Source organism: Capra hircus, chromosome 2 (assembly GCF_001704415.2).
Source record: "Capra hircus breed San Clemente chromosome 2, ASM170441v1, whole genome shotgun sequence".
In the NCBI taxonomy this organism is placed as follows: domain Eukaryota; kingdom Metazoa; phylum Chordata; class Mammalia; order Artiodactyla; family Bovidae; genus Capra; species Capra hircus.
The window spans coordinates 2,489,478-2,514,223 of NC_030809.1; the positions used below are offsets into that span (position 1 = coordinate 2,489,478).

General features: G+C 53.4%; 1 protein-coding gene across 1 annotated transcript in view; it reads right to left on the bottom strand.

Moving 5' to 3' along the window:
* Nucleotides 1-24,746, bottom strand: part of UBR4 (ubiquitin protein ligase E3 component n-recognin 4) — a 131,434-nt gene that overhangs the window by 28,226 nt on the left and 78,462 nt on the right. Inside the window, 25 exon segments of the mRNA XM_018054764.1 lie at nucleotides 1,869-2,042; nucleotides 2,374-2,455; nucleotides 3,065-3,206; nucleotides 3,853-3,962; nucleotides 5,002-5,159; nucleotides 5,262-5,391; nucleotides 8,016-8,143; nucleotides 8,300-8,384; nucleotides 8,730-8,820; nucleotides 10,334-10,677; nucleotides 11,516-11,644; nucleotides 11,756-11,881; nucleotides 12,443-12,581; nucleotides 12,948-13,187; nucleotides 14,754-14,947; nucleotides 15,207-15,294; nucleotides 15,825-15,910; nucleotides 16,487-16,631; nucleotides 17,133-17,301; nucleotides 18,300-18,545; nucleotides 19,021-19,099; nucleotides 19,760-19,987; nucleotides 21,163-21,312; nucleotides 23,060-23,269; nucleotides 24,231-24,347. Of these exon segments, the coding sequence (XP_017910253.1) occupies nucleotides 1,869-2,042; nucleotides 2,374-2,455; nucleotides 3,065-3,206; nucleotides 3,853-3,962; nucleotides 5,002-5,159; nucleotides 5,262-5,391; nucleotides 8,016-8,143; nucleotides 8,300-8,384; nucleotides 8,730-8,820; nucleotides 10,334-10,677; nucleotides 11,516-11,644; nucleotides 11,756-11,881; nucleotides 12,443-12,581; nucleotides 12,948-13,187; nucleotides 14,754-14,947; nucleotides 15,207-15,294; nucleotides 15,825-15,910; nucleotides 16,487-16,631; nucleotides 17,133-17,301; nucleotides 18,300-18,545; nucleotides 19,021-19,099; nucleotides 19,760-19,987; nucleotides 21,163-21,312; nucleotides 23,060-23,269; nucleotides 24,231-24,347 (3,790 nt within the window).

Consider the following 24,746-nt stretch of genomic DNA (forward strand, 5'->3'; position numbering starts at 1 on the left):
AGGAAGCGACAGTTTTCAGTTTCAAAAAGATTAGGTAGATGGCCCTCTAGAAGCCAAACAGATAACTTCAAGCCACACATTCTTGCAAAGGGTCCAGCTGACAAGGTCACAAACCAGCTCAGCATGGCAGCTAAAAATGGCACCAGAAGGACTTCCATGTCTGGCAATAAAGCAGACTATGTCCCCTGACCTACTTTTCACTCCTCCACTTAAAAACAATTTAAAATAGTGGGGAAAAAATAAAAAGGCATCAGTGGACTGCTACACTGGCAAAGAAAGCCACAGCTCCAAAATTAGGAAAAACCAGGAACCCAGGGAGGTCAGCAAAGCACTCAGGCTATTTTTTGCCATGAGCATTGGTTTCCAAAATCTGCCAGGATTTGAGAGCTGGATACAAAGCCCCAAATCTCCCAAGAGGGAGAATCTGGCAGGAACCACCGCCTACACACACACAGGTCTGGTACCCCGAGAGCTACATCCTTGGGAGAGGTACGGGGTGCTCAGTCGCGTCTGACGCTCTGTTACCCTGCAGACTATAGCCCCACCAGGCTCCTCCGTCCGTGGGATTTTCCAGGCAGGAACACCCCAATCCAGGGGATCTTTCCGACCCAAGGATGGAACCCACACCTTCTGCAATGGCAGGCAGATTCTTTGCCACCATGCCGCCTGGGAAGCCCTCTGTGGTATAAGCATCAATTAAAAATAACTATTCTTTTCCCCAAGCAAATCAATGAAAGCACACTGTCTTGCCTTAAAATGCAGCACTGAACAGAGGGGAAGAAAAATCTCCTCTGAGCACTCATAACAAGCTGTCCCTCATAGAGGTCTGTGGCTCAAACTATGTAGGAGATCTGAAAACTCTAAGTTCAGAACTTTGTTGAAGGTGGCCCTGGGTTGGCCATGCCCTGAGCTGCTTCACAGAGGCAGCTACAAATCGTCTCCAGAAAAACCCATCTTTGACTCAGGTCCCGAAGAGTTTCCACAAAACACAAGCTCACAGTACCAAAAAAAATACATAAATAAAATGCAAGTTTAAAGCGAAGCACCAAAGGCAAGAGCCAGAATAACAACAGGATCAGATTAATAGATATTTCAAGTTTTAGAATTAGCAGATACGGAAATGTTTGTTATGCTGAAAGACTATAAAAGAGACAGAAAATGTCTGCAAAAGACTAGACATAATAAAATCTACATAAAATTGCAAGAATTTGATGGATAGATTAAACAGATAACACACAGTGAAGAAAAAAATAAACTAAATGGTATGTTATAGGATGGAAAAAATTATCCAAAATCAACATAAAGATACAATGAGACGGACACTATGAAAGAGGGAGGTGGAGTCCCACAAGGACAAGGAGAGAGAACAGAGTAGAGGCAGCCAAAGCCACAGCGGCCGAGAATCTTCTAGAACCAGTGAAGGACACCAGGCTGAGAACTCTTGACCTCTCCCTGCCCTGTGAGCTCAATACAGAAAGTCCAGGACCTTCCTGGTAGTCCAGTGGCTAAGAACCTGACGGACAGGGCAGGGGTCATGGGTTCAATCCCTGGTCTGGAAGACTCCTCATGCCACAGGGCTTAGCCTGTGTGCCCCAACTACTGAAGCCTGTGTGCACTAACGAAGAACCAGCACAGTGAACAATAAAAAAGCAAGAAAATTTTTAAAAAACAAGTCCAAATTTACTGAGGCCAGATCTGGAATTTTCCGACTCTAAGCACCAACAGTCTTGAGAAAAATGTCTCCTTCTTTACTCAAGTGTGAGGAGGCGTCTGCTGCCCGTGGTCCGGGCCTAAGGAGCCCGGGGACTGGGCCACGCGCCTCGGCGGAGCCAGAAGGGACGCAGCCCGCGGGCCGCTGGCCAGGCTACCTGTGGTCATGTCCTCCAGCATCTCCAGCAGCATGTCCTGCGTCTCGTCGACCAGCTTAGTCCTCTGCACCACCAGCTTCCGCAAGCACAGGTATCCGTTCAGCACGGTGCCCACCAGGCGGCTTTTAAAGTGCCTTTTGATGGACTCCACCTCCACAAAGGAGGAAAGTAGGCCTGTGGGGACAGGAGAAAGTTGCTACATGAGTTCAGAATGGGAATTAAGCAAAGGTGGTCCATGTTTTCAAACGATGACGCGCAACTCAAAAGCAGGGCAACGCTGTCTTTGTGCCTGACATGGAGCAGGTGCTCAATGACATGAACTGGTCAGTAGACAATGGGTGCTCGAAGATGTACCCCGTCCACAAGGGAAAAAACACAGAGCTTAAAAAGCGCTGCGTGGTCAACATGAGAGAGAAGAGGTCAACCTCAGCACCCAAGGAATCAAAGGTCAGTCCCCAAACTATCCCCAGGGTGTCCAGTGGAAGGGCCAGGAGGCTCCCTCTACCTGTGAGACTCTTGAGGGCATAGCCCTGCTGCAGATCGGTGCTCAGGGTGGCTTCCTCCAGGGCCAGCAAGCGGGCTATTTCCTAAACAGGAAGACAAGCACGGTCAGCGTGACAGCACCACAGGGACACCGGTCAGCTCCCCCACCACCCAGGGACACTCTCTCACCCTGAACCTTTGCAGAACTCCTTTCTAAGAAGCCAAGGAGAGCTATAAAGACGTTAAGGGACTGCTTAGAAATGGAGGACAGTTTAAATGTCCCCAGCAGACTGCTATATCCTCATGAGGAACACAATGAAGTCACAAAAGTACCCCAGGCAGACTTCAGAAATATTCCAGGTTCAGTTTCAGACCGCTGGAATAAAGTGATCATCGCAATAAAGCGAGCCACACAAATCCATCTCTTCCTATGAATATAAAGCTTATGTCCACACTATTTTAATTCAGTAAGTGTGTGGCACCACTATATCTAGAAAGCAATGTATATACACTTTAATTACAAAATAATGCTGTTGGAAAATGGCTTACTCGACACAACCTTTATTTTAAAAAAGCACAATAAAGCGAGGTATGCCTGCGTTTTGAACAAGTCTGTCTTCCTGGAGTGAAGAGCACCACAAAGTCTATATGGAGAAGGAGAGCAGGGGAGCGGGGCTCGGGCGAGGCCCCCAGGCTGGGCCGGGCCGACACACCTTGGTGATGAGGCTACCCACGTAGGGCAGGGCTCCTCGGGCCGCCAGGTAGACCTTCCAGTGAGCGGAAGCGATGAGCTTCTGGTAGAGCGCCAGGTACTCGGCTGCGCACTCGCCAGCGACGCTCAGCTCGTCCAGGTAACTGCCGTGGGGCCGGACGACAAGTGAGCCCGCCCGCCCACAGCCCCGACGGCCCCCTGGCTCTGCCCCCTGCGGTCCTCCACTCCCCCTGCCTCGCTGGGGAGGACCAGGGCTGAGAACACCCCAGAGCCCCACTTGGGAAGTCCTCAGGCCTGCGGAAGGCTCCAGAGCACCCAGCAGGGACTGCAGTGCAACCCACTGTACACGTCTGGCCAATAAAGCACCAACATACGAATGCTGGCTACCAGGGCAGCGAGAGAGTGCTGCGCCTGAAGCGCTCACAAGGCGAGTGGCCGATAACTTGGAATCAGACTGCCTGGGCTGAAGTCGTGCCTTCCTGGGGCCAAGCCAACTAAAGCACTCAAAGCCCAGGTGAGCACTACATGAGGCAATGCATGCCAAGCCTTTGTGAGCTCCTAAGACCTCGAAAGACACTGGCTACTGACTCTGTCACCACCACCGCCGCGGTTATAACCACTGCACGTGGCTGCTCAGCACTTCTCGGTTTCTGTGGTCTTCACAAGAAAGGAGCTGGCTACAGCGCAGGCGTGCCTCCCGTCGCCCTGGTCTGTGGACTCCCCTGGGAGAGTGGGAGGGCTCCCTGGATGAAGTCCCGCCACCCTGCCCACCCCGCTCTCAGATGGTACCTGGTGAGGAGGTCTAGGACCTGCTGCTTGCGGCTGGGGATGGTGGCCAGCGCCTCCACAATGGTGCAGGCCGCCTGCCGTGCAGCCTGCGTGGCCGGAGTAAACAGCACCTGCAGGGGTGGGGAGAAGCGCCTGGCTCAGCGGACAGCCTCTCATCCGGCCCCGCCAGGCACAGTCAACTGCCACCCACCCAGGGGAAATCCTCTGAGCTCCTCATGAGCAAAGGGGCAAAGGAAAGATCATCTAACTCAAGATCTGGCTGCTGCAGATGGGCAAGAAGGCTAAGTCCCATCTTCATGGAGCTTTTCTCCAACAAGTACTTTGGAGAACACACTAAGACGACAGAACCAGGAAGAAAGACAGGCAGGTGTTCTCCTTAGCAAAGACGTCTATGATTCTATTTTGGAGACAGCTACCTTGGACAGCAAGGAGATCAAACCAGTCAATCCTAAAGGAAACTAACCCTAAATAGTCATTGGAAGGACTGATGTTGAAGCTCCAATACTTTGGCCAGCTGATGGGAAGAGCTGACTCATTGGAAAAGACCCTGATGCTGGGAAACATTGAAGGCAGGAGGAGAAGGGGACGACAGAGGATGAGATGGTTGGATGGCATCCCCAACTCAACGGACATGAGTTTGAGCAAGCTCTGGGAGATTGTGATGGACAGGGAGGCCTGGCGCGCTGGAGTCCATGGGGTCGCAGAGAGTCAGACACAACTTAGCAACTGAACAATAACAACATGCTGAACACTTATGTTAAATGTAGACCAAGTGTTCACGTTATACACCAATGGACAAAGGAATTCTCTAACATATCATCACTTTAATCTTTAAAAACATTAGCTGGAAAAAGGAAAAGGACAGAAGACGTGAGAGGTGGACAGTGAGAGCAGAGCAGGCGCTGAGGCGCCGCCCTGCTCAGCGGTCAGGGAGGAGAGCAGAGAGCACGAGCTTGATCACAGGGCAGAGGGTTCTGATGTGGCCCACCCACCACGCGGGCAGCTGCAACGAGAGCCTCCACCCAGGAGAAAGGGAGCCGGACTAACACAGAGAGAGCAGAGGAGGCCTGCGGTGAGGGGCGGGAACACCCCACCTGGGACCTGGGGCCAGGGCGGCCTGAGGGGCCCAGGGCGCGGCCGGTCACTGACCTGCCGCAGCCAGTTGTTGTGGCCCAGCTTGAGGTCCAGCGGGGAGGCCCGCTTCCCCCGCCGACTCAAGAACTGCTTCCACCGCCACACGTACTTCTCGGTCAAGTAGAGGTGGCGGAGCTCTGACTTGCTGGGAGACTTCCCGTTGCCATCGATCCCTGGCAGGCAGAGGGGTGCAGGGAGAGGAAAGGGGGAGATGATGGGGCAGTCGGCCAGGGGCAGGAAGGGCTCACTTCTCAAGTCCCGAAAGACAGACACACCTCGGATGGGAAGACACTTCTTCCAGGCTTCATAGGATGCTTTGGGGTCCCTCTTGAGCCAGAGCTGGGCCTGGGCATGGATCTCATTGCAGTACGGCCTCACGGTGGTGAGGGCCTCGACAGGGACGTCCTGCAGAAGGAAGGCGGACGGGTGAGCGGGCCCGAGCGCACGCCTGAGCTGCCGCTGCAGCACAGTGGGACTGCCCCGGGGACGAGTGCACAGGCAAGACCAGAAGGTCAACGTTCACGTCTTTTGTGCCCTGTCCGTGCTCCTTCCAAGCATCTCGGTTCAGTTTAGCAGGAGCAGCACCGTGCTGAGCTTAGGGTCACCGATTTTGCCTGTGCACGATAAGGCCTCCTACAGACGCTCGTACAACTACATAACTAATTCCTATCCCAAGGCTGATCTGTAGTTTCCCCAAATAAATCTTCAAGGGGTCACTAAGCAGCCTCTAAAATTTACAGAGCCATTACTAATCCCAACTGGCCTGCATAGGGGAGCCCCCGGTAGGATTCTAAGCCAGCAACTCTCAAACTTTTCGGCCACAGGACCCCATTACGCTCTTGGAAATTAGACTCCAAAGAGTTCTTGTGTATGTAGCTCTATCCATTGATATGGATTTATTAAAAATAAAAGTTTAGCAATTCTTAAAATATTTACTAACTCATTAACAAATAAAAACACATTATCTGTCACCCTAAACAGCATTTATTTCCGAAAACAAAAATAATCTCGACAAAGAAGCTATACTGCTATACATTTTTTAAATTGTTTAATGACTACCTTAATAAGACAGCTAGATTCTTATATTGCTTCTAAGTTCAAACTGTTGTGATAGATTGTTTTGTTGAAGCACTCAGATGTATATAGTTGGAAAGAAAAAATATTGTAATAGCTTTTTCAATTAATTACAGAATTTTCATTAATACTAAACCAAAATTCAACGAATTGCAGGTTTTTAAAGATTGGTTGCAATGTGGAATCTGAAACCAATCAAAAAACATTTCTTATCCCATTCCACTAAATTCATCTTTTACTCACACATGAACATGCATTGGTCATCTGGAAAATACTGGTTCACAGAACTACACCCATTTCTCTAAGTGACAGGCTAGTTTTATTCACTTTTATTCACTTTTATTCAGAAAATCATCAGCTAAATACCTGATTCTGAAGAACCACAATTGGCTCCTTAGCCCTCCTTTCAAGCACAAATGAGGTTCCATGGAAAAGGCAGCCGGTTCAGCCACACCCCGCCCCCCCCCCCCCCCGCACCCCCGCGCCCGTCACCAGGACTTCTCCCTGGGCACCCTCCACCCTGCGGTGTGCCCGCCTCCTGCGCTGTCTCACTGAATAGTGAACCGACTACTGAACCCCTCGGCAGTGCTTCACCAGGGATGCTCCTGGTGAAGCTGCAGTGAAGAGCATGCCTCGCGGTGCTGAGGCTTGGTCGGTCTCGCCATCACTGACTTTGTATCATCTGCACAAGTGCCACAAAAGAAGAAAAGGGCAAATCGTGTCTCAGGATAATTATGAAAATAATGTTGACCTCGCAGATATCCTAGTCGTCTTGGGAACACCCACAGATCTATGAGCCAAACTCTGAGAACTGCTGCTCTCTCTAGCTAAAACTCAGCAAAATGTGAGGCTTCAGTGCTCAGAGGCTAAGAGCCCTCTCGGGTGGAAATCTGTGATCTCACACTGTAGGAAAAATGACAGTTATATGGGGATGAAGTTCCTCTTTTCAATCAAGAGCCAATTTTCATTTGCTGAGAATGCACTCTGGGGGGAAGAAAGCCTTCATCAAAGCGAAGGAAGAGGTCGGGGGTCTTTTCTGAGGACAGTCGGAGCAGACCAAGAAAGGGAAGCAGTGTAAACTGTTCCCTGTCTAGCTTCCCCTGTGGTGCCTGCCGCTCAGCATCCTGCAAAGACGACTCGGTTTCCCACCAAGAGACTCCACCGGGATGGAGCAGGCATCGGAAGGGCTCCAGGACTACAAAGACGGAGGCCCCAGGCAGGGCCGAGGGAAAGCACTATGGCCCACATGCTCTCACATCAGTATGAGCAAGTCCATCTGCGGCTACGCCACCTTCAGAACTAAAAACTTGGCTTTACTCATTTAACGATGACTTATTGAGTCACTATTATAACGCGAGATACCAAGCTATACACTGGACCAAAAAACATCTTAGTAAAACATAAAACAGTGCCTGGATTGGAGGAGCTCACGGCCAGCCTGGCAGAGAACTGGATCACTGAAAGCAGCTGACAAAGGGAAGGCAGGCGTGGCAGCCGCGGAGACGCTGCACAGCTGCACGCAGCATTTACAAAGGCCTGCCCAAGGCCAGGGGCCTCCCAGGGGGCTCAGTGGAGAAAAGTCACCTGCCAACGCAGGGGGCGTGGGTTCGATCCCTGCCCAGGTCGCAGCGCGAGGGAACGGAAGGGCTTCCAGCACTGTGCAAAGGCACGGGGCAGGGAAGGACACAGCCCCTGGGAGCCGCGAGCCGTCCGAAGGGGCTGGAGGAAGGGGCGGCCCTCCACGGCGGACCACTGCTGCAGGCGCGTGCCTCTGCCTGCCTGTGTTACTCGAGAGCCCTCTGAGAAACTTTCCTTCTCAGAAACCCTAACCCATCTCGCTGACTGCCGCCAAGAAGCATGGCACCCCAGGGAAAGCGAGCTCAGGTGAGCAGAGGCCTTAGAGCACGGTGGGCGCTGGCTGGAGCCTGCCCCCAACCGCCTTCTCAGGCCTGTACCTTGTTCTTCTTGCTGGTGGGAGCAGGTGGCTTAATCAGCTTCTGCAAGATTCGCAGGCACATGAGGGTGATGTTCTCAACCACCACGGGGGTCTTGATGTTCACGGCCATGAGGAAAAGGCTGAGCGCTGGGAGAGGAAGGCAGGGCGGAGGCACAGTCACAGACATGCCTCACCAGCCGCCGTGTGGCTGCCGGAGGGCAGCTTCCCTGGCCTCACAAGGCCCCGCGTCGAGCTGCGCTCCTCTCGCTGGCCGGCTGCCAACCAGACATCCCCCAAACTCACCACAGCGCAAGCGGAGCTCCCAGCAGCTGTCCTCCTTGGAGATGGAGTCTGTCAACAACAGCATTTCGTACTGAAGGCTACTTGCCTAGAGGGCCAACAGGAAGAGATGTGAGCAGAGGAGGATCTGCAGGGTCAGTCCCGGACAGGGGCTCACGTCCATGCTCTGACCCAGAGACTCAGAGCTAACCTGTGTGGTCAAGCGGACCGTCAGAGAGACAGCAGGAGATTGAGCCCCTCAGCACGGCCCCTGCACGTTTCTGCTCTCTGAGCCTGACGCTGACTCAGCAAGGTCTTCCTGGGATGTGAGCCAGTCCCCCCTCACCCCCACTGCCACCTGCCCTGGTCATCACAACGAGGCGCCGGCGGGGCGAGCCATGGGGAGGAAGGAAAAGGGTGAAGGGGGAGTCGGAGGGCGCGGCGGCCTGCTCACCAGATCAGGGTTGGCCCAGTGGCCCTTCAGGGCTGTGGAGACTTTGCCAATAATCAGATCGTTCATCTGCTGGGTGGCCTCCGGATTGTCTCTAGGGAAGCAGAGAAGAGAGTCCTGTTACACCTCTGGGTGCGTCCCACCTCTGCACATGAGAGCGCCCAGGTGAAAGGACATCAACGTCTAGGGCTACCAGCCTTCCCAGGCGCAAGACGACTCACGAGCCCCACAAAACCCTGCTGTGTGACGAGAAGGGCCTGCCCAGCCGCCTTTCTGGGTAGGAGAGGCTGACAGAGAGAAGACCGCACGCGGGGTTTCTCCACAGCCCAGGCTGCCTAGCCCCCAGACCCCGCCGGGTATGTCAGCCTCCAGAACCCAGGGGTCCACTCTCAGTCTCCTTCCTCAGCTTCTCCAACTGTCCCCGCTTCACTTCCCACGAGGCATCCACACTTCCCACCCGTGTCCCTTTGTAACAATGTGCGTATTAGTAATTCAAAAACCATGAATCGCGCCAGATCACTCTCAGGCTTCCCAACACGCCCTGAATAAAATTCAAGTCCTCACAGTGTTCTAAAGATCCCACGGGACCTGGCCCCTGGTCTCACTGAACCCCCTCCGCTTTGCCCCCACTGTGTCCTCCACTCCAGCCACACGGGCTTCCTTGTGGCCCTGGCTTCACGCGGCTGGCATGCCCCACCTCTCTGCCCACCACCTGCTGTCAACGTTGGCGTGCGGCCTCGCTCCCTGACCTCCTCAGCAGTCGCCCCTGCCCACCCTGTCCTCTGCAGCGACCCTGCCTGCGACCAGAGCTGCCACCCCAGCTGCACTGCCCTTCACGTCTGACTCCTGGCGCTGTGCCGGGCCACCATCCGTTCACCGCCCTTCTCTCCTCTAGAGTGGAGGCCACATGCGTGCAGGGACGCTGCTCCACCTCCCGCTGCATCCTCAGAGTCCGGAACAAAGCCTGGCATTTAGCCGATGCTCCGTGAGTGCTTGCTGAACGAGTGAACACGTGGTACAGCAAGTCATATTTAGCGGCCAGCTAACATGTTCTAGGACTTAGGCCCACCCTCGGTAAACAATACAAATCCAGCTGTGGGTACTGTGTCAGCACGGACTAAGGACTCCACAAGTATGAGCTACTACTCACCATGTGAACTGTGTCCTCCATCCTCACTGCAAGCCATTACAGAATTGGCTATAATCCTTATTTCTCAGATGAGGAAACCTCATGCTCAGAGAACACTGAGAAATGTGTCCACAGCACACGGCACAAAGGATCAGACACCGGGCCCTTCTGAGCCAGATCTAGGCTCCGAAGCCCCAGCTGTCTTCTTCTGGGGGAGTCCTGAGCCCAAGTGCCCGGTCACTCCCTTCTCCCAGCACTGGAACTCAAAAACCGCTTCCTCAGGAAACCCCACTGGAACCAACCAAGCACAAGCCAGACCCACGGCCTATTGATACAAGGGAGCCTGGGCTTCACGTGCTCCTCCGTCCACTCAGCTGCACCCTGGACAGCCCCCCGCAGCCCCCGGCGCTCCCCGCACAGCCGCCGCCCCCACCCCACCTGCAGGGTCCCGGCCCATGCCCCCGGCGCAGGCTCTGACCGAGTCAGGAGGCACATGAGCTGGCGGACCTCCTCCCGCATGGCCGCAGAGCCCCGGCGGAGGTTGTAGTCAAAGAGCTCCCGGACGAGGCCCTGGGAGACGAGGATGTGGCGCAGGGCGGGGTTGGTGGCCAGGGCCCGGAGCAGGGTGATGCAGTGCTCCGTGACGGCCGAGGCGCAGCCGTAGCACTTGGTGGAGGACGTGTGGCCACAGCCCAGCACAGATAAGGCGCGGTACTGGCTGGCCGTGAAGGTGGGCTGCACCGAGGTCCGGGAGGACTTGGTGGCCGCCTCCCTCTGCTGCAGGTCGTATTCCAACAACTCTTTTCGTGAAGCGAAAACTTTCTGAGGGGAAAAAAAAGACAGGAGAAAAAAATCAGCAATTAAACTAAGGAGGAAGAAAAAGGAAGCTAGTTAGAAACCAGCTTTGGTGTGAAGAACACTTTACCAGCATTATCTAACTTAACCCTCTCAACGGCCTCAGCCTAGTAGCTCAGCTGGCAAAGAATGTGCCTGCAGCACAGGAGACCTGGGTTCGATCCCTGGTTCGGGAAGTACCCTGGAGAAGGGAACGGCAACCCACTCCATTACTCTTGCCTGGAGAATCCCATGGACAGAGGAGCCTGGCAGGCTACAGTCTATGGGATCACAAAGCATTCAATGTGACTGTGCAACTGACTGTTTTTCAATGACCTTAGCAGTTAAGATACTTCATCCCCATTTTACAGAGGAGGAAACAGCTTAGAGAGGCTGGCTTGACCAAGGTAAGGGGCAGAGTTAGACCTCAGCCTCTCATTACAGGCATACGTCCTTAACACCCACATAACGCTTTCTTTAAAGAGTAAAGCCAGGAACATAGGCACATGGAGTGAAGACGGCCTACCAGCCACTCTGGGGACAAGGACCCTGGCTGCTCTTGTCTGCAGCCAGTCTTCCACCCCATGGGGGTGAGGTCTGTAACATACTGCCCACCGACGTGACCTATCAAGAAAAACTGATCTATAACAGTCTCCATGATTCTCAGCGTTCTGGTATGAACTCAGCTTTCTACCGCGCACCCAGAACTGCAGTAGGTGAGCAGCTGTGTGGCTGGCGCTTAACCGTGCGGGGAGAGCAAAGAACTGCTTTGAAAACAATGTCGATAACCCACAAGGAAATGCACTCCCGCCGCTCCCGCCTCTACCTGGATGATCTTGGAGAGCTCGTCAAAAGAGCTCTTGCAGTCTCCGCAGTACTCCTGCGCCAGCTGCAGGATATACCGGTTCACGCTGGCCGAAGTGGAGCTGATACCCCCGGAGGTTCCTGAGTCGTCCTGCAACCCACAGGGACGTGGTCAGCCTTCTACCGGGAGACGGCCTTGCCTAGGGCCAGTCTCTGCCTCTGACCCAGAACCCTCTCCCAATACCCCTGTCACCCGGATCACCTGTGGCTTCTCAGGAGCTGCCTCGTTCACTTTGCAGAGCAGGTTCTCCAGCTGCGGCCGATGTCCCATCAGCTGGTGATACACTCGGTCGGCTTTGTCCAGAAGCGTGTTGATGTTGGACACGGCCTAGACAGGAAGAGATGGGGAGTGCACGAAGGCTTGTCAGCACTGAAGACTTGCCCTCAGTGATCCAGTCAAGTACTGTGTTTCACGCGGTATTTCTACTCACCACAGTAATCCTGTGAAGTGGGTACTCAAAGTATATGACGTACATTCACATAAACAATGCTGAGGGCGGTGACTTATGCCAGGTCACACAGTATTAAAAGCACAGGGGAACTGGAGTGTTCACCCTTCTGACTCTGGAGCTAGACGCCACCCTGCTTTGCCGGGCGGCTGCTGCTGCTGACTATTCTGGCGGCCCCCCGCCCTGCCCTCCCACCATCTCCAGTCCCAGCGCGTCACCTGCCCCTTGGGAGACTCTGCTTCCACTGCCAACACATCTCCAAAATTCTACCCGAAACACGTGTTCTAATCCATCTGATTTGCTGCCACTCAAAAGCTCAGCCCTGAAAACACACTAAGCCCAGGAGACTTGGCGAGAAGGAAAAGCACGCTGCCCACACCAGCTCAGCCCCCAAGCTCTGATCAGAGCCCGGCGTGGGCCTCACACCGACGCGGCCTCACCTTCTTCCGGTCTTCCTCATTCTCGATGGGGTCCACTGCGCAGCAGGGCTTGGCGTAGAGCATGAAGTCGAAGCGAGCGTATTTACAGAAGCCACAGGCGTTGCACAGGAAGGGGTCCTTTTCGTCATAGTTGATGGACCTGAAACCCGAGCACAGGTCAGCGGGCCGCAGAGGGCGGGGGGAAGGGGGAGCGGATGCGCCACACCTGCAGGCGCCGGGGACCCTGCAGGGCTCTCGGAGGGGCAGCAGCCAACAGGCAAGGACGACTCAGGCAACCGGGCAACCAGAAAAGGGACCTGGAGCTAAACTCGGGAGCCCCAGCCCACCCACCACCCCACCACCGCCCCACCACTCTCCCCGGCCCTCTCCTGTATCTGTGAACTCCACGTGCTAGAGGCCCATAATCCTCCACCGTGAGGGCACCACACGGCAGAAGTGCCCACACTGAGACTCCTCCTGAGGAATGCAAGGGTGCACCTGGCCTGGGAGATAGCCGCTCCCCCACCTGCATTTGTGGCACTGGTAGACGTTCTCCCCACAGTTGCCGCAGACACCGGGGTTGGCGGGGACCGAGGCGCTACAGCGCGGGCACTGCAGGGTCTCCGTGGAGGCCTGGTAGTTCTCATAGAAGTCTGCGAACTCAATCATCAGGTTGGAGGCCACGATGGGCAAAGGCAGGTCGATCTTCACCTCTGTCTGCCCAGGCGTCAGCTGAACCTTCTTGGCTTTGTGCCAGCGCGCCGGCCTAGGAGAAACGGTGTCAGGCAGACAGGTAGAGGGCCTGAAAGACTCTCACAAGACCCGCAGCAACGACAGTCTGATGAGACGGAAAGAAGACTGTTCCTACGTGTTCTCCCAAGACAGTGAAATGGTTATTCTAACGAAAAGGACTCTGACAAATAAAAGCAACTTTTATTTTAAAGATACGTTTCCACTATTCTTTCTCTCTTGAAAAACAGGGTAGAACATACAGGTGCTTTAAGACACCACATATGGTAATTTCTGAGATTCCAGAAAAACAAGGGAATGTCCACCAAGGGAAGGCGTTACTCTGAAAGTATGCCACACTGGAGCCTGGACTCCCAAGAGGCTCCATGATGGTGACTGCCGTAAGTTCCTATCATGGCAACTACCTTGGAAGGGTAAAGCTCAGATTGCTTCAGAGAGGCAGAGGGACACACCAGGATCCGGACCACGTGCCAAGAAGAGTCAGAAAGAGTAAAGGCAAGCGATAATTTAGAGATAATTACCTTAACAGAGTTAGTTAGTGTTTACTGAAATTTCACTATGTATCAGGCTCTGTTCTCAGCATTCCACATATGCTAACACATTTAATCCTTAAAAGAACACCCTGAGAGTAGACTTCTCTGCTTTTTACAGATAAGGAAATAGATTTTCCAAGGGATGTGAACCACAGTTGCATTCCAGAGTGTGAGGGCTTCACCCCAGCAGCTGAGCTAACTCTGCACAACAGAAACCAAATCTACCTGCTCCAGAGGGGACTGGGTCATCCCAATGAGCAGCTTCTACCTGCAGGCCACCAGTGTGAACCATTCTTTTCAAAGGACAAAACCTGCTTTAACAAGCAGAGCTCCCGGTGGCCGCTTGTTTCCGCGGTACATGCTAGCTTTATTCTGCCTTCAGAGTAATACTAATACTTCCATTCTGAGCACAAAGCAGCACTCACTGCAAGTCCTGGCATTCCAGTAGCCTCTACCCATATTCTCTGCCCGAGAGCAACGCCTGAGTCTTCAACAAGTGGTCTGTCTCAGTAAAAGTCGACACGAACCCAAGCTGGTGTCTTCTCTGGCCCATACACACCAGGCCTCGTTTCAGACGTCAGGACAGATAAGCTACAAAGATCAGCATCAGCAAATGTAGACAAAAGGCACCACGCAGAAATGGAAGGACTTCATACTACAGAACCTCCCTGAGAACTGCTGCCCGCTCCGTGAGCAAGAGAACAGTGTCTCAATCTAACAAACAACTCCCTCCCTACCTTAGAGTCTACATGGAAACAGCTGCTCCTCCAGCGCGCCTGTGAGCAGCCTGGAGCCCCCAGCACTCCACTCCCCTTCAGGCTGCGGCAGAGCCTGGGCTTCGAGGGCCCCACAGACACGATCTCACAGCTTCCGTCCGCACCCTTAAGAGCCGGCACTGCATTTTTATCCCCCAGCCACGACCAGAGTTGCAAGAGGAGACATACTGGGCCGCCAGGAGCGTGCCGCTTGGCCGGGCCCCAGCCGTCAGAGCCGACACCAGGCGCCGGGCCCCGCAGGCCCGCACCTCTCCGAGACTGACAAGCCCGTACTTGTTTTTCAGCTCCACGATGGCCTGCACGGTCCGGTTGTTGTAGTAGAGGTTGACAGTGCGCACCATCTTGGTCCGTTTCAGGTCCCCGATTTTCACCGTCACTTTGCTGATGGTGTGGCTGCCAATGAGCTTCACAACCTGCTGGGTGGTGGTGTACCGCGTGTCCACTTTGATGGAAGACAGCTTGATGTGCTGAAGATAAAGGCGCACACAGAACACTGTGTTAGTGCAAGGTTAGCGGCTCATCTCGTCCTCTTCACAGCTCATCAGTGTAAGCCCACTCTTTGTCCATGGATGAAATTTTGATTTAAGGTAGCTGGTCAGGTAAGAATTCACACCACTTTGACCCACCACTGGGAGAGGGACACCCAAGCAGTAACATCAGTCTCTAGAAACCAGAGACCCACCGGCCCCAGAAGCTAGGACTATCCACGTGAGAGATGTCACTTACACAAAACGGCACTTCTGGATTATTACACACCAGGCAGGGATCACTCTCCAGGTAATAGCCATCAAACTCCACCAGGCCAGACAAGGTGCTAAGGAAGAAAGCAGTCTCAGCATTAAATTTTCATTTTAGAAAGCATGGAGCTTCACAAAGAAGTCAAAAGAAAATCACAGCTCACTATTCCCCAAGGCAAGCCCCACCCCAGTGAAAACACAAGGAAATGTGAAATATCCTTATTTCTGATCTGTTCTGAGGTCAGGGGAATCCTAAATGTTACATTAAAATTTGACTCAAGAGTCACAACTAAATTTACTAAAAATCATTAAATTGTCTACTTGAAAAGGGTACATATTATTGTGTGTAAATTATACATCAATAAAGTTTGGAGGGGGAAAAAAAAAAGAACAGTTGCTAACATACCAAGGAAATAATGAAAGATTTTAATCAACACTGTCTTCCAAAGGTTTTTTTTCTTTTAAATGCAGCTATTTCCTATAAACTTGTCTTATGGGATTCAGACTTAGACCCTTGAAACTAGAGACCTTCTTAACAATCAGCGTGGAAACAGCAACTGCACTGTTGGCTGAGCCTCAAATAGAGAGAAAGCAGAACAGAACTCACTTGTAAATGTTGGAGTTGGGATGGTTGGTAAGAATATGGTTTTGAGTCCGAAGAATCTCCACAGCCTTCTGTGAATATTCTTTCAACTGAAAACAGAAGTCAACAGGGGACCAGAGTTAAAGCCCAAAGTCTTACTAGAAAAGACTTTTCTCCTCTGTTTTCCAGCTGCTACTGCCCTGGAAGTACCAGCCCTCATTCAGAATCACGCAAAGCTGAGCCTAATTCCTAATCGTTTAGAGGATTCTATCTTCTTTAGAAGTTTTCACAGTCTTAGTAGCAGCCATCTTCTTACAGCTTGTGGAGGAAGAGCAATGTTATTATTATGGAGAAGCTATGAAATGATTATCTCGTTACAGAAATACTTTTGGATGTGTGATCAGGATAGCCAGAAAAACCAGAAGACCACTTTTCTCCCCAAGCAATTTTAATGAGATGCATTTCTTCCCCACTTTATCTACGTCTGCTGGCCAAGCCGTATTCAGATTGTGCTTTTTTGCTAGTGTGTATCTTCTAGGTGACATACATATTGGAAGTGCTCAATATATATTTAAAAGAGATTTCACCTGTAGACCCCCATGTAGGTTAGTCCTAACATTCTTAATTCAAGGGAAAAAAAGTTAAATGTGGCAAGTAAGCTTTTTTGACCATCAATTATCTGTTACCTTCTTCTCTGTCTGTGGGGTTTTCAAGGAGAAATATCCCAGGAGGTCCACAAACTGGGCAGCCTTGCGACCGTAGGCTGGGAGTTCTGGCCATATGGACCACATCAGGTCTAGCAGCAGCTCCTGCTGAGATTTGCTAGAGTTTCTGGAGATAAATGACAGTTCATTTTATCAGTAGCAAAAAACCCTAGGGGCTCCTTTATTTTAATCAACAAGGCCCAAGTACTGCCTTTGTGATGTACCTCTTTCCCCACGACTATGGGTTGAGTCTGAGCGGCGCTACTGCTCTTTGGACCATCAACCCTAACAGATTCAGCACCATCCTTTCCTGTCTCCAGAAGGTGGTTTACTCCCATCTTCCAGCATCACTCAAGGGCAGAAACTGAGTATTGTTAGCTAAAGAGCCAAGTTTGGTCATTTAACAGACTTCTACACACAGTCTTCTTGGTGGGCAACAGATCACCTCTTCCTCTGACATCAGTTTAATAGCTAAGAAGCAGACAACTTGAAGAAGAAATCTGCAATCGTCAAGAGGATTCAGACTGGTGTAAATGCTGATGCGCAACCGTAGGTATGTACATGAAGACAAGACAGAATCTTGCCACCAGCCCCACGCAGCCTGATGAAAGCAAGCCCCAGGCCCTACCTGTAGATGTGCAGAGTCAAGCAGTGGGCCTGCCAGCGCACTGAGGAGGAGTTAGACTCCAAGAGGAAGCAACGCAGAAACTGGACCAAGGTCTCCTTGTCCGCAAATTTGTTCAGCTGGTTCACCAAAGCTGTGCACAGCTGGTCCTCTTGGCTGCCTGAGCTCTCACCTGCAAGATGAGAGCAGGACAGAGGGCTGAAGATAGGAAGAAGTGGTCTAGGGTCCTCAAATGGAGTGAGAGGGGATGCTGTCTCTTAAATTTTTTGCCAAAATGGTTATAATTTGAAATCAACTTCAGATCCCCTGGAGACGGGACAGGCTACCCACTCCAGTATTCTTGGCCCTCACAGGTGGCTCAGCTGGTACAGAACCTGCCTGCAATGCGGGAGACCTGGGTTCGATCCCTGGGTTGGGAAGATCCCCTGGAGAAGGGAAAGGCTACCCACTCCAGTATCCTGGCCTGGAGAATTCCATGGACTCCATGGGGTTGCAAAGAGTCGGACACGACTGAGAGACTTTCACTTTTCAGTTGCTTACGAGGGAACAAACAGCTCCAAATAAAATAATGCTACCAATAAAAGCAGAGGATAAAGTGCCTACACAAACCTGGCACTGAACAAAGGTAGTCACGCTGGAGAAGGAATTTCCTTTCAAAAGTCTGCTACCTAATACAGTCCACATTACTACCGACCTGCACAGAGGTATCTGAATAATTAACGGGGGAATGTGAACCATCTGCACACCTGTCTCAGGCCTCCAAGGATCATGGAAAGCAGGGACACAGCAAAGCTTTCACCTTTCTGACGGCAAGGAGTCAGATAAAGATGACTACAGCATCCATCTATAAAGCACCTAGCAGCTTACAAGGCACGTTTAGTAACTAACACAGCTTCATTTAATGTTGATAATCGCTCCACCCTGGGCTAGTAAAAATATTCAGTGCATCTCTGGCCTTTCCTGTTACAGACACTTGCTATGGGGAGTCACACTCTTTACGCGGTCACCTGGAACATAACTGAAATGAGACCAAGAGCAGGCCCTGGGGGGCACTTGGGTTTTAGGTCTCTATAGATGAGGGTGAAAACCCTTTCAGAGGAAGGGGATAAACGGTGTGCTCTCAGAGAGATGAGAACACATCGTCCTCATCACCAAGGAGGTGGTCCTCACCCTCTTTCTCCTTCTCCTTCTCTTCCTTCTTGCTCTTCTTTGTGGACGACTTGGGCTGTGCCGTGGCTTGTCCAGAGCTGGCGGCCGCGGGGGCAGAGGACGAGGAGGTGCTGGAGGAGCCCGCTGAGGCCGCCAGCGCGGCGAGCACCTTGCTGCCACACAGCGCACAGGAGAGCAGCTGCAGCAGCACGGGGGACACCCCCTCGTCCACCAGGAAGCTGACTTGCAGGAGGAAGCACAGGACGGCTGCAGGCAGGGGAGACGGGGCTCAGCTCCGTGCCACTCACGCGGGCGCAGGGCGGCTGCCCCAGACGCCAGGTTGCCCCCTCCTCCAGCTGCCTGCCCAGGGCTGCACGGGGGCTCACCCGGAAGGGTTCACAGCTGCGGAGACCCTGACGAGTCCTACAGCAACGCCTCAGAGGCTGGCTTCCAGCCCCCACTTCTACGGAGACAGTGACTCTCCTCATCTGCGGACCACCCCAGATACCTACAGCAGATACTGCTGACCTTCCAGCAGATACCTACCCTGGGCCCCCACAGCACCCCCATTCTCTCTACGGACCCTTCTCAGTCTTGGAGGCCTTGTCATCTTTGCTGGGCAGAGTGCTGCCTGTCTAGCTTGCTCATGACTCTCTCTCTAACACCCAGTCTAACGCATGGCCTACGGGGGCCTCGGCGAGCAGCTCTTGAAGGAATGAATGAATGGAGAGGCGCTGCTTACAGTCGTCCTTGATGCAGAACTTCTGCCAGTTGGCAGTGCGCTGGGCAGCTGTCTCGGCGCAGGCCTTCAGGTGCTCCATCTGCAACAGGGACCAGGCAGGAGCAGTGACCCACACCGGCCGCCTTCAGGGTCGTTCGCCAGCTTTGGATCACAGACCCTTGTCCTGTGTGTGAGGCTGACCAGTGCCCTAGAAAACTAGGACCGAGGCCCGCACACTCCGGCCCTTACGGAGCCTGCTTCAGTCAACGCCCCACCACACAAAGGCCCTTTGTTTTCAGGGGTCCTTCAACCCCTGAAATAATGCAGCAGCAAAGGCAGGCTTGGACCAAAAACACTAGAATCCAGTTTATTTTTTTCTTACTAAGAGCACTATAGTAAGAGCACTGAACTAGGACTCTTTAATACTGAAGACATTCTTTCTAGATTTTCCTATGCAATCATGCGATTTATACCCCAAAATCAAACAACTGATTTTAGGTGGTAATACATCATTTCTGTAGCATTCTGGGACAAAAACGAGAGATGCACAAACCATGGGTTGAGCCTGCCCACAATGTGAGCAAATGCCACAGTTAGTCAACCCTCCTCATGACAGAGGAACCACTGCCCAGCAAGGGCAGGGACAGGGAGGGGAAACTGCAGTTACGTGAGGTACAGCAGTCGGGTATGATGGATCGACCCTGATCTGGGAAGCCTGGCCGAGCCTCTCCCTGTCCCTCCACCCCCAGCAGGGCCGTACCAGGCTGATGAGTGTGTCATACTGCAGGGCGGAGCCGGAGCTGGCCGTGACCACGCTCGCCCGGAGGAAGATGCCCTGCTCCTCCAGCAGCTTCTTGATCCCTCGCACGTGGGAGTCCAGAGTGTGCAGATCGCGGAGCTGGCGGTACTTCTCCTTCGACCCGCAGATGAAGAGCAGAAGCTTGCGGACTTGCCGGCGCACAAACGGGGTCTGCTGGATCATCAGGTACTTGAGGGGAGAAACAACACAGAGTCAGGGGCTCGGGGACTGCATCCACACCGGCCAAGGCACCCTGGACTTCAAAAAAAAACACCATGAACCAAGCTGCTTCCTCACAGTTGAGCTAGCTTCTGTATTCCTTACAAGGACTAGGAGAAAGAAAAACATTAAAAAGGGAAAAACGGCAACATTCCTACTATTCCTCATGGTAGTACTTAGGGATCTACAAGGAAGCTGGTCTCCACTCCAGTCCGCCCAGAGTGAAACTATAAGGAAAAAACTTTCCGAATATCTCTTTCAGGTTAAATAGAGGGGAAAAAGTTGGGTTGTACCTCTACAATTTGAACTGGTCATTTGGGGTTGCTAACATTTTTCTGTGGAGTTAACCTCAGGTGGGCTCTGCGGGCTATTTAGCCACGTTCTCCAGGCTCCAAACGCAGCCTGCTCTGTGCTGTGCGGCCCAGAACCAGGCTGCCTGTGCCGCTGCTCTGCGGCAGCCCCCCCTGAGGCCCTGCCGGTGGGGAGCGTGGGGTGAGGACACCGGGGGGCGGGAGCAGAGAAGGGGCCTGCACCTCCCCGTCCACCCGCTGTCCCAGCGGCAGCCCCTCACCCTGAGGCCTCCAGCATCTCAGCAGCCAAGCACAGGCCAAGTCCAGGCGGTCCTGTTCCTCGGCTTCCTGCAGAACTTCCGGGATCAGCCACCTCACACCCCTCCAGAGCTCCTGCGGCCCCACAGCAACCCCCCATCAGATCCACCAGGGCTCTCCTCTTCACTGGCAGGGCTGCCGCAGCTGCTCCTCACAGTCACTACCTCTGTGTCACCTCAGTGTTCCCTTGTCATCTTCTCGGTTCTTCAATGGCTGTTTAACCAACTCTCTATATTAAAATCTCTCAGTTCACTTAACTAGTACACTTTCTGTTTTCCAGACAGAGTCCAAGCTATGAAACGTGGCCATCGTCACCATGTGTGGGGGATGTTAAAGGCACAGAATCAGACACTAAAGAGGACAGCCTGCTCTGACACACAGCTCCCACGGCATCATCGTATGGTACGCTCAGAAGGAGCAATACCTCAGTGGCGGGAGGGGCTCTGCTGGGGGAAACACCACGTGCAAGTCGGGGTGCAAGGGGGCCACAGAGGCAGTCACAGCCATGTCCTCTCCTCGACTGGGACCCTCACTCACCTCCGAGAGAAAGTAAAACCATGAATGATCGAAAACAGGGGGAGGGATCCGCGAGTTGGCGTCGGCGATCTTTTTGATTTGGTATGGCAGCCTCAGCACCATCTCCGTCAGAAGCTGAGTGTAGGCCTCAAACACATCAGCAGCATGGCCCTGGAGAAGAACATGTGTGGGAGAGCCATGACTGAGACTCTTCTGTGACCACAGCCAGGAGAAAGGCTGGTCTCCTGCTCAGTAGGAACACGTCACGATGGAGACAGTAAATGGCGCCCTCCAAAGCTGGAGCCGTCACTGACTGACAGTTTAGTTCACAAACCCAGGAAGACCCTGGGCTCTGGGGGCAACTCCATCACACGCAGAGCTTACAGTGGTGGCAGGCCTCACCACTCTTAGAAGCTCTAACACTGCACTCTGCCTTCTGACGCTGGACTGACTCTTCTCTGCTTACACAAAAATCAGAACTAGAACAGGAGAAAACTGAAGAAGAAGGAGGGCGTCTGACTTTCCCTGAGAGATGCGTTCCATTCCCTAGAACCAACGCTTTCCATGATGATCTTATTTCTGTAAGAAACAGTGTGTCAAGGATCACTGGGAGATTCGTGGACAGGGGGAGCCACAGCTACCCTACACGCCGTGTGCTCCCCAACAGAGCCTGCCAGAGTCAGTGTGCCGTGCAGTCAGTCCCCCGCTGTTTCCAGCTGTGTCGAACACCGGAAGTGTGAAGAGGAATAAAACAGGGCCGCGGTGTGAGCCTGGAGGGGAGACCCCACATGCGTGGTCAGGGTGCTCTGGGACCCAGGGAAAGCTCAGACTGGAGAGTGGCAAAGTGTATGCTGTGGAAGGACCCAGTGTGCGAGCCGCGTCTTAAAGAGTGAAAAGTGAATGTCGCTCCATCGTGTCCGACTCTCTGTGGCCCCGTGGACCACACACTCCCTGGAATTCTCCAGGCCATAATACTGGAGTGGGTAGCCGCTCCCTTCTCCAGAGGATCTTCCCAACCAAGGGATCAAACTCAGGTCTCCCGCGTTGCAGGCGGACTCTTCACCAGCGGAGCCGCCAGGGAAGCCCAAGGACACTGGAGTGGGCGGCCGCTCCCTTCCCCAGGGGGTCCTCCTGACTCGGGCATTGAAGCGACGCCTCTTGCATGGCAGGCAGACTCTTTGCCACTTGAGCCACCAGGGAAGCCCCTGGAACTGACGGGGGGCAGAAGGAACGCAGGAGGAGAGGAGAGAACTTCAGAAGGGCATACACCCTGGGGGAGGCACAGAGGTCAGCGGCGCCGCGTGCGGGGCTGCTGTAGATGATAGAGCCAAGCAGAGAGCTGGATCCACCAAGAACTGTTTGGCCAAAGAGCTGTGGAAAACCACCAAAGGGTCACACAGAAAGAGGACACACTCAGGTTCACGTTTTCTGTTGTTTTGCTTCCATATTCTGTACAGTGGTTCTGAGCATGCAGTGAGCAGCACACCCAGCCCAGGCCATCCTGCTCTGCTACGTGGATTTCAGTGGGACAGAAATGGGGATGGTGATTAACATCTCCCGAACTGTGGGATGTGCCGGGCACGGTGCTTTCCAAACACCCAAGGCTCCCAACAGCTCTATAAAGCAGATACTGTGTGTGTGCTCATCTTCTGGAAGTACAAACTGAGGCTTACTAAACGTTAGACAGGACCTCTGGAAGCCTCACGGCGGTAAGCGGGAACGCGTATTCCCAGGGTTGTACTCCCAGACTCGCCCGACCAGAAAAAGCCCACCTTCTAAACCAGGGTGCTGACGGCCCTCTGGTGACAGCAGGGGTAGTAAGGGGCGTCCTTGGCTCCTTCGGCGCTGCCCCGGGGGGGTGACGGCGCGAAGCCCAGGGAGGGAGAGGAGAGGCTCCCTGCCCGGGGAAGGCCCTCACCTTCACATACTGGCGGAGGAAGAACGGGCTCATGTCAGGCGGCGACGACGTGGTGTGTGGTTTCAGCAACGGGCTGGCGGCCACGGGCTCCTCGTCGCTCTGCTGGCTCTTCCAGTGCTCCAGCAGGGACTTGAGCGCGTGCAGGCAGTAGTCCACAGCCCCGGAGCTCAGCAGGGCGGCGGCTGTGGCACTCGAGATGAGGGAAGATGACTGCGGGAAAGCGGGGAGAAGGTGAGAGCGGCTGGCAGCCCGGAGTGCGGTCCAGCTGAGCCCGCGAGCAGGAAACGCACTCATGGCAGCCTGAGAACCAGCTGTCATGAGTTTGAGTCCATCTCTTAATTTAAAAGTCTCCCAACGAGATCAAACGTTTCCCCAACTCTTCCGCACAACAGCATGGTAAGAGAAAATAAAGACACACCAGTTCCCAAATCTAATCTCCCAACACATATGTGCCAGAGGCCAAGGAGGCAAGAATTAGATAACCCTTCCACCTGGAGGGGAGAGGTTTTCTCTTTCTCCTTGGGCATCTAGAAAAGAAGCCTATTTATTTTAAGAAGAGAGGAAAACTTTCCACTATTGGCATTTCTCTGCAACCCCACCCTCCCAGTAGGGGCTCTTCCCACAGAACTACCTTCCAAAGGAGATGGGGTGAGTGATCACACAAATAAAAAGGCAGGGGAAAAGCTACTGTAAATAAAACCATTAGGAGAGCCTTGCAAATCCCAGCAGCCCCCACAGCTCATAAGCTCATTAAGATTGGATGCAGTTCAGCCTCCATCTCTACCTTCTCTGCTCTGTGTTAATCTCCTTTCCAGCACGCACGCACCGCTTTCTCTCTGCTTTATTACCATACCTTATAGCAACATACAGCAGGGGAATCCTCTTAGCCACTCTGCAGCCTGCAGAACAGTCTCCTGCTTTTCAATAATGGAACTTCCAAACCCTTTAACCCCCTCCAATGGCGGGATTGTTGGAAAAGATCAGAGCTTGGAAGGGATTCTGAAAAAGGTGGAAGCCTTGCTCCTGAAGAGGTGACAGCTTAGACCCTTACTCCTCCTGAGCGCCAACAGCCTTACTCGGTGAGAGAGGTCTGTCGTCTCTGCCCGCCACCCTGGCGCCAAACACACAACCCCCTTTGCTTCCCCACAGCCGTCAGCCCGGGTCAACACACCTCGCAGACGGAAGCCTTGGATCCGGACTTGGTCCTGGACATGAAGACGCTCAGCAGCCGCATCAGCACCAGGTGCACCTCGTTCAGGGCGCTGCGCTCACTCTTCCTGGAGACGTCCTGCAGCAGGGAGCCAGGGGGCCACGCTGGTGTTGACCCCGAGGCACCCTCGCCACGAGACCCCCTCACTCCTATCAACGCTGAATGGTTCTCACATGGAATCACAAACCAAACAAGCTCCAAAGCACCTGCGGTCTATGCACCTGGACACTCTAGAGCCTGACACAACTAGGAGCTGCTGCTGCTAAGTCGCTTCAGTCGTGTGCGACTCTGTGCGACCCCACAGACGCCAGCCCACCAGGCTCCCCCATCCCTGGGATTCTCCAGGCAAGAACACTGGAGTGGGTTGCCATTTCCTTCTCCAATGCATAGAAGTGAAAAGTGAAAGTGAAGTTGCTCAGTCGTGTCCGACTCTTCGCGACCCCATGGACTGCAGCCCACCAGGCTCCTCCATCCATG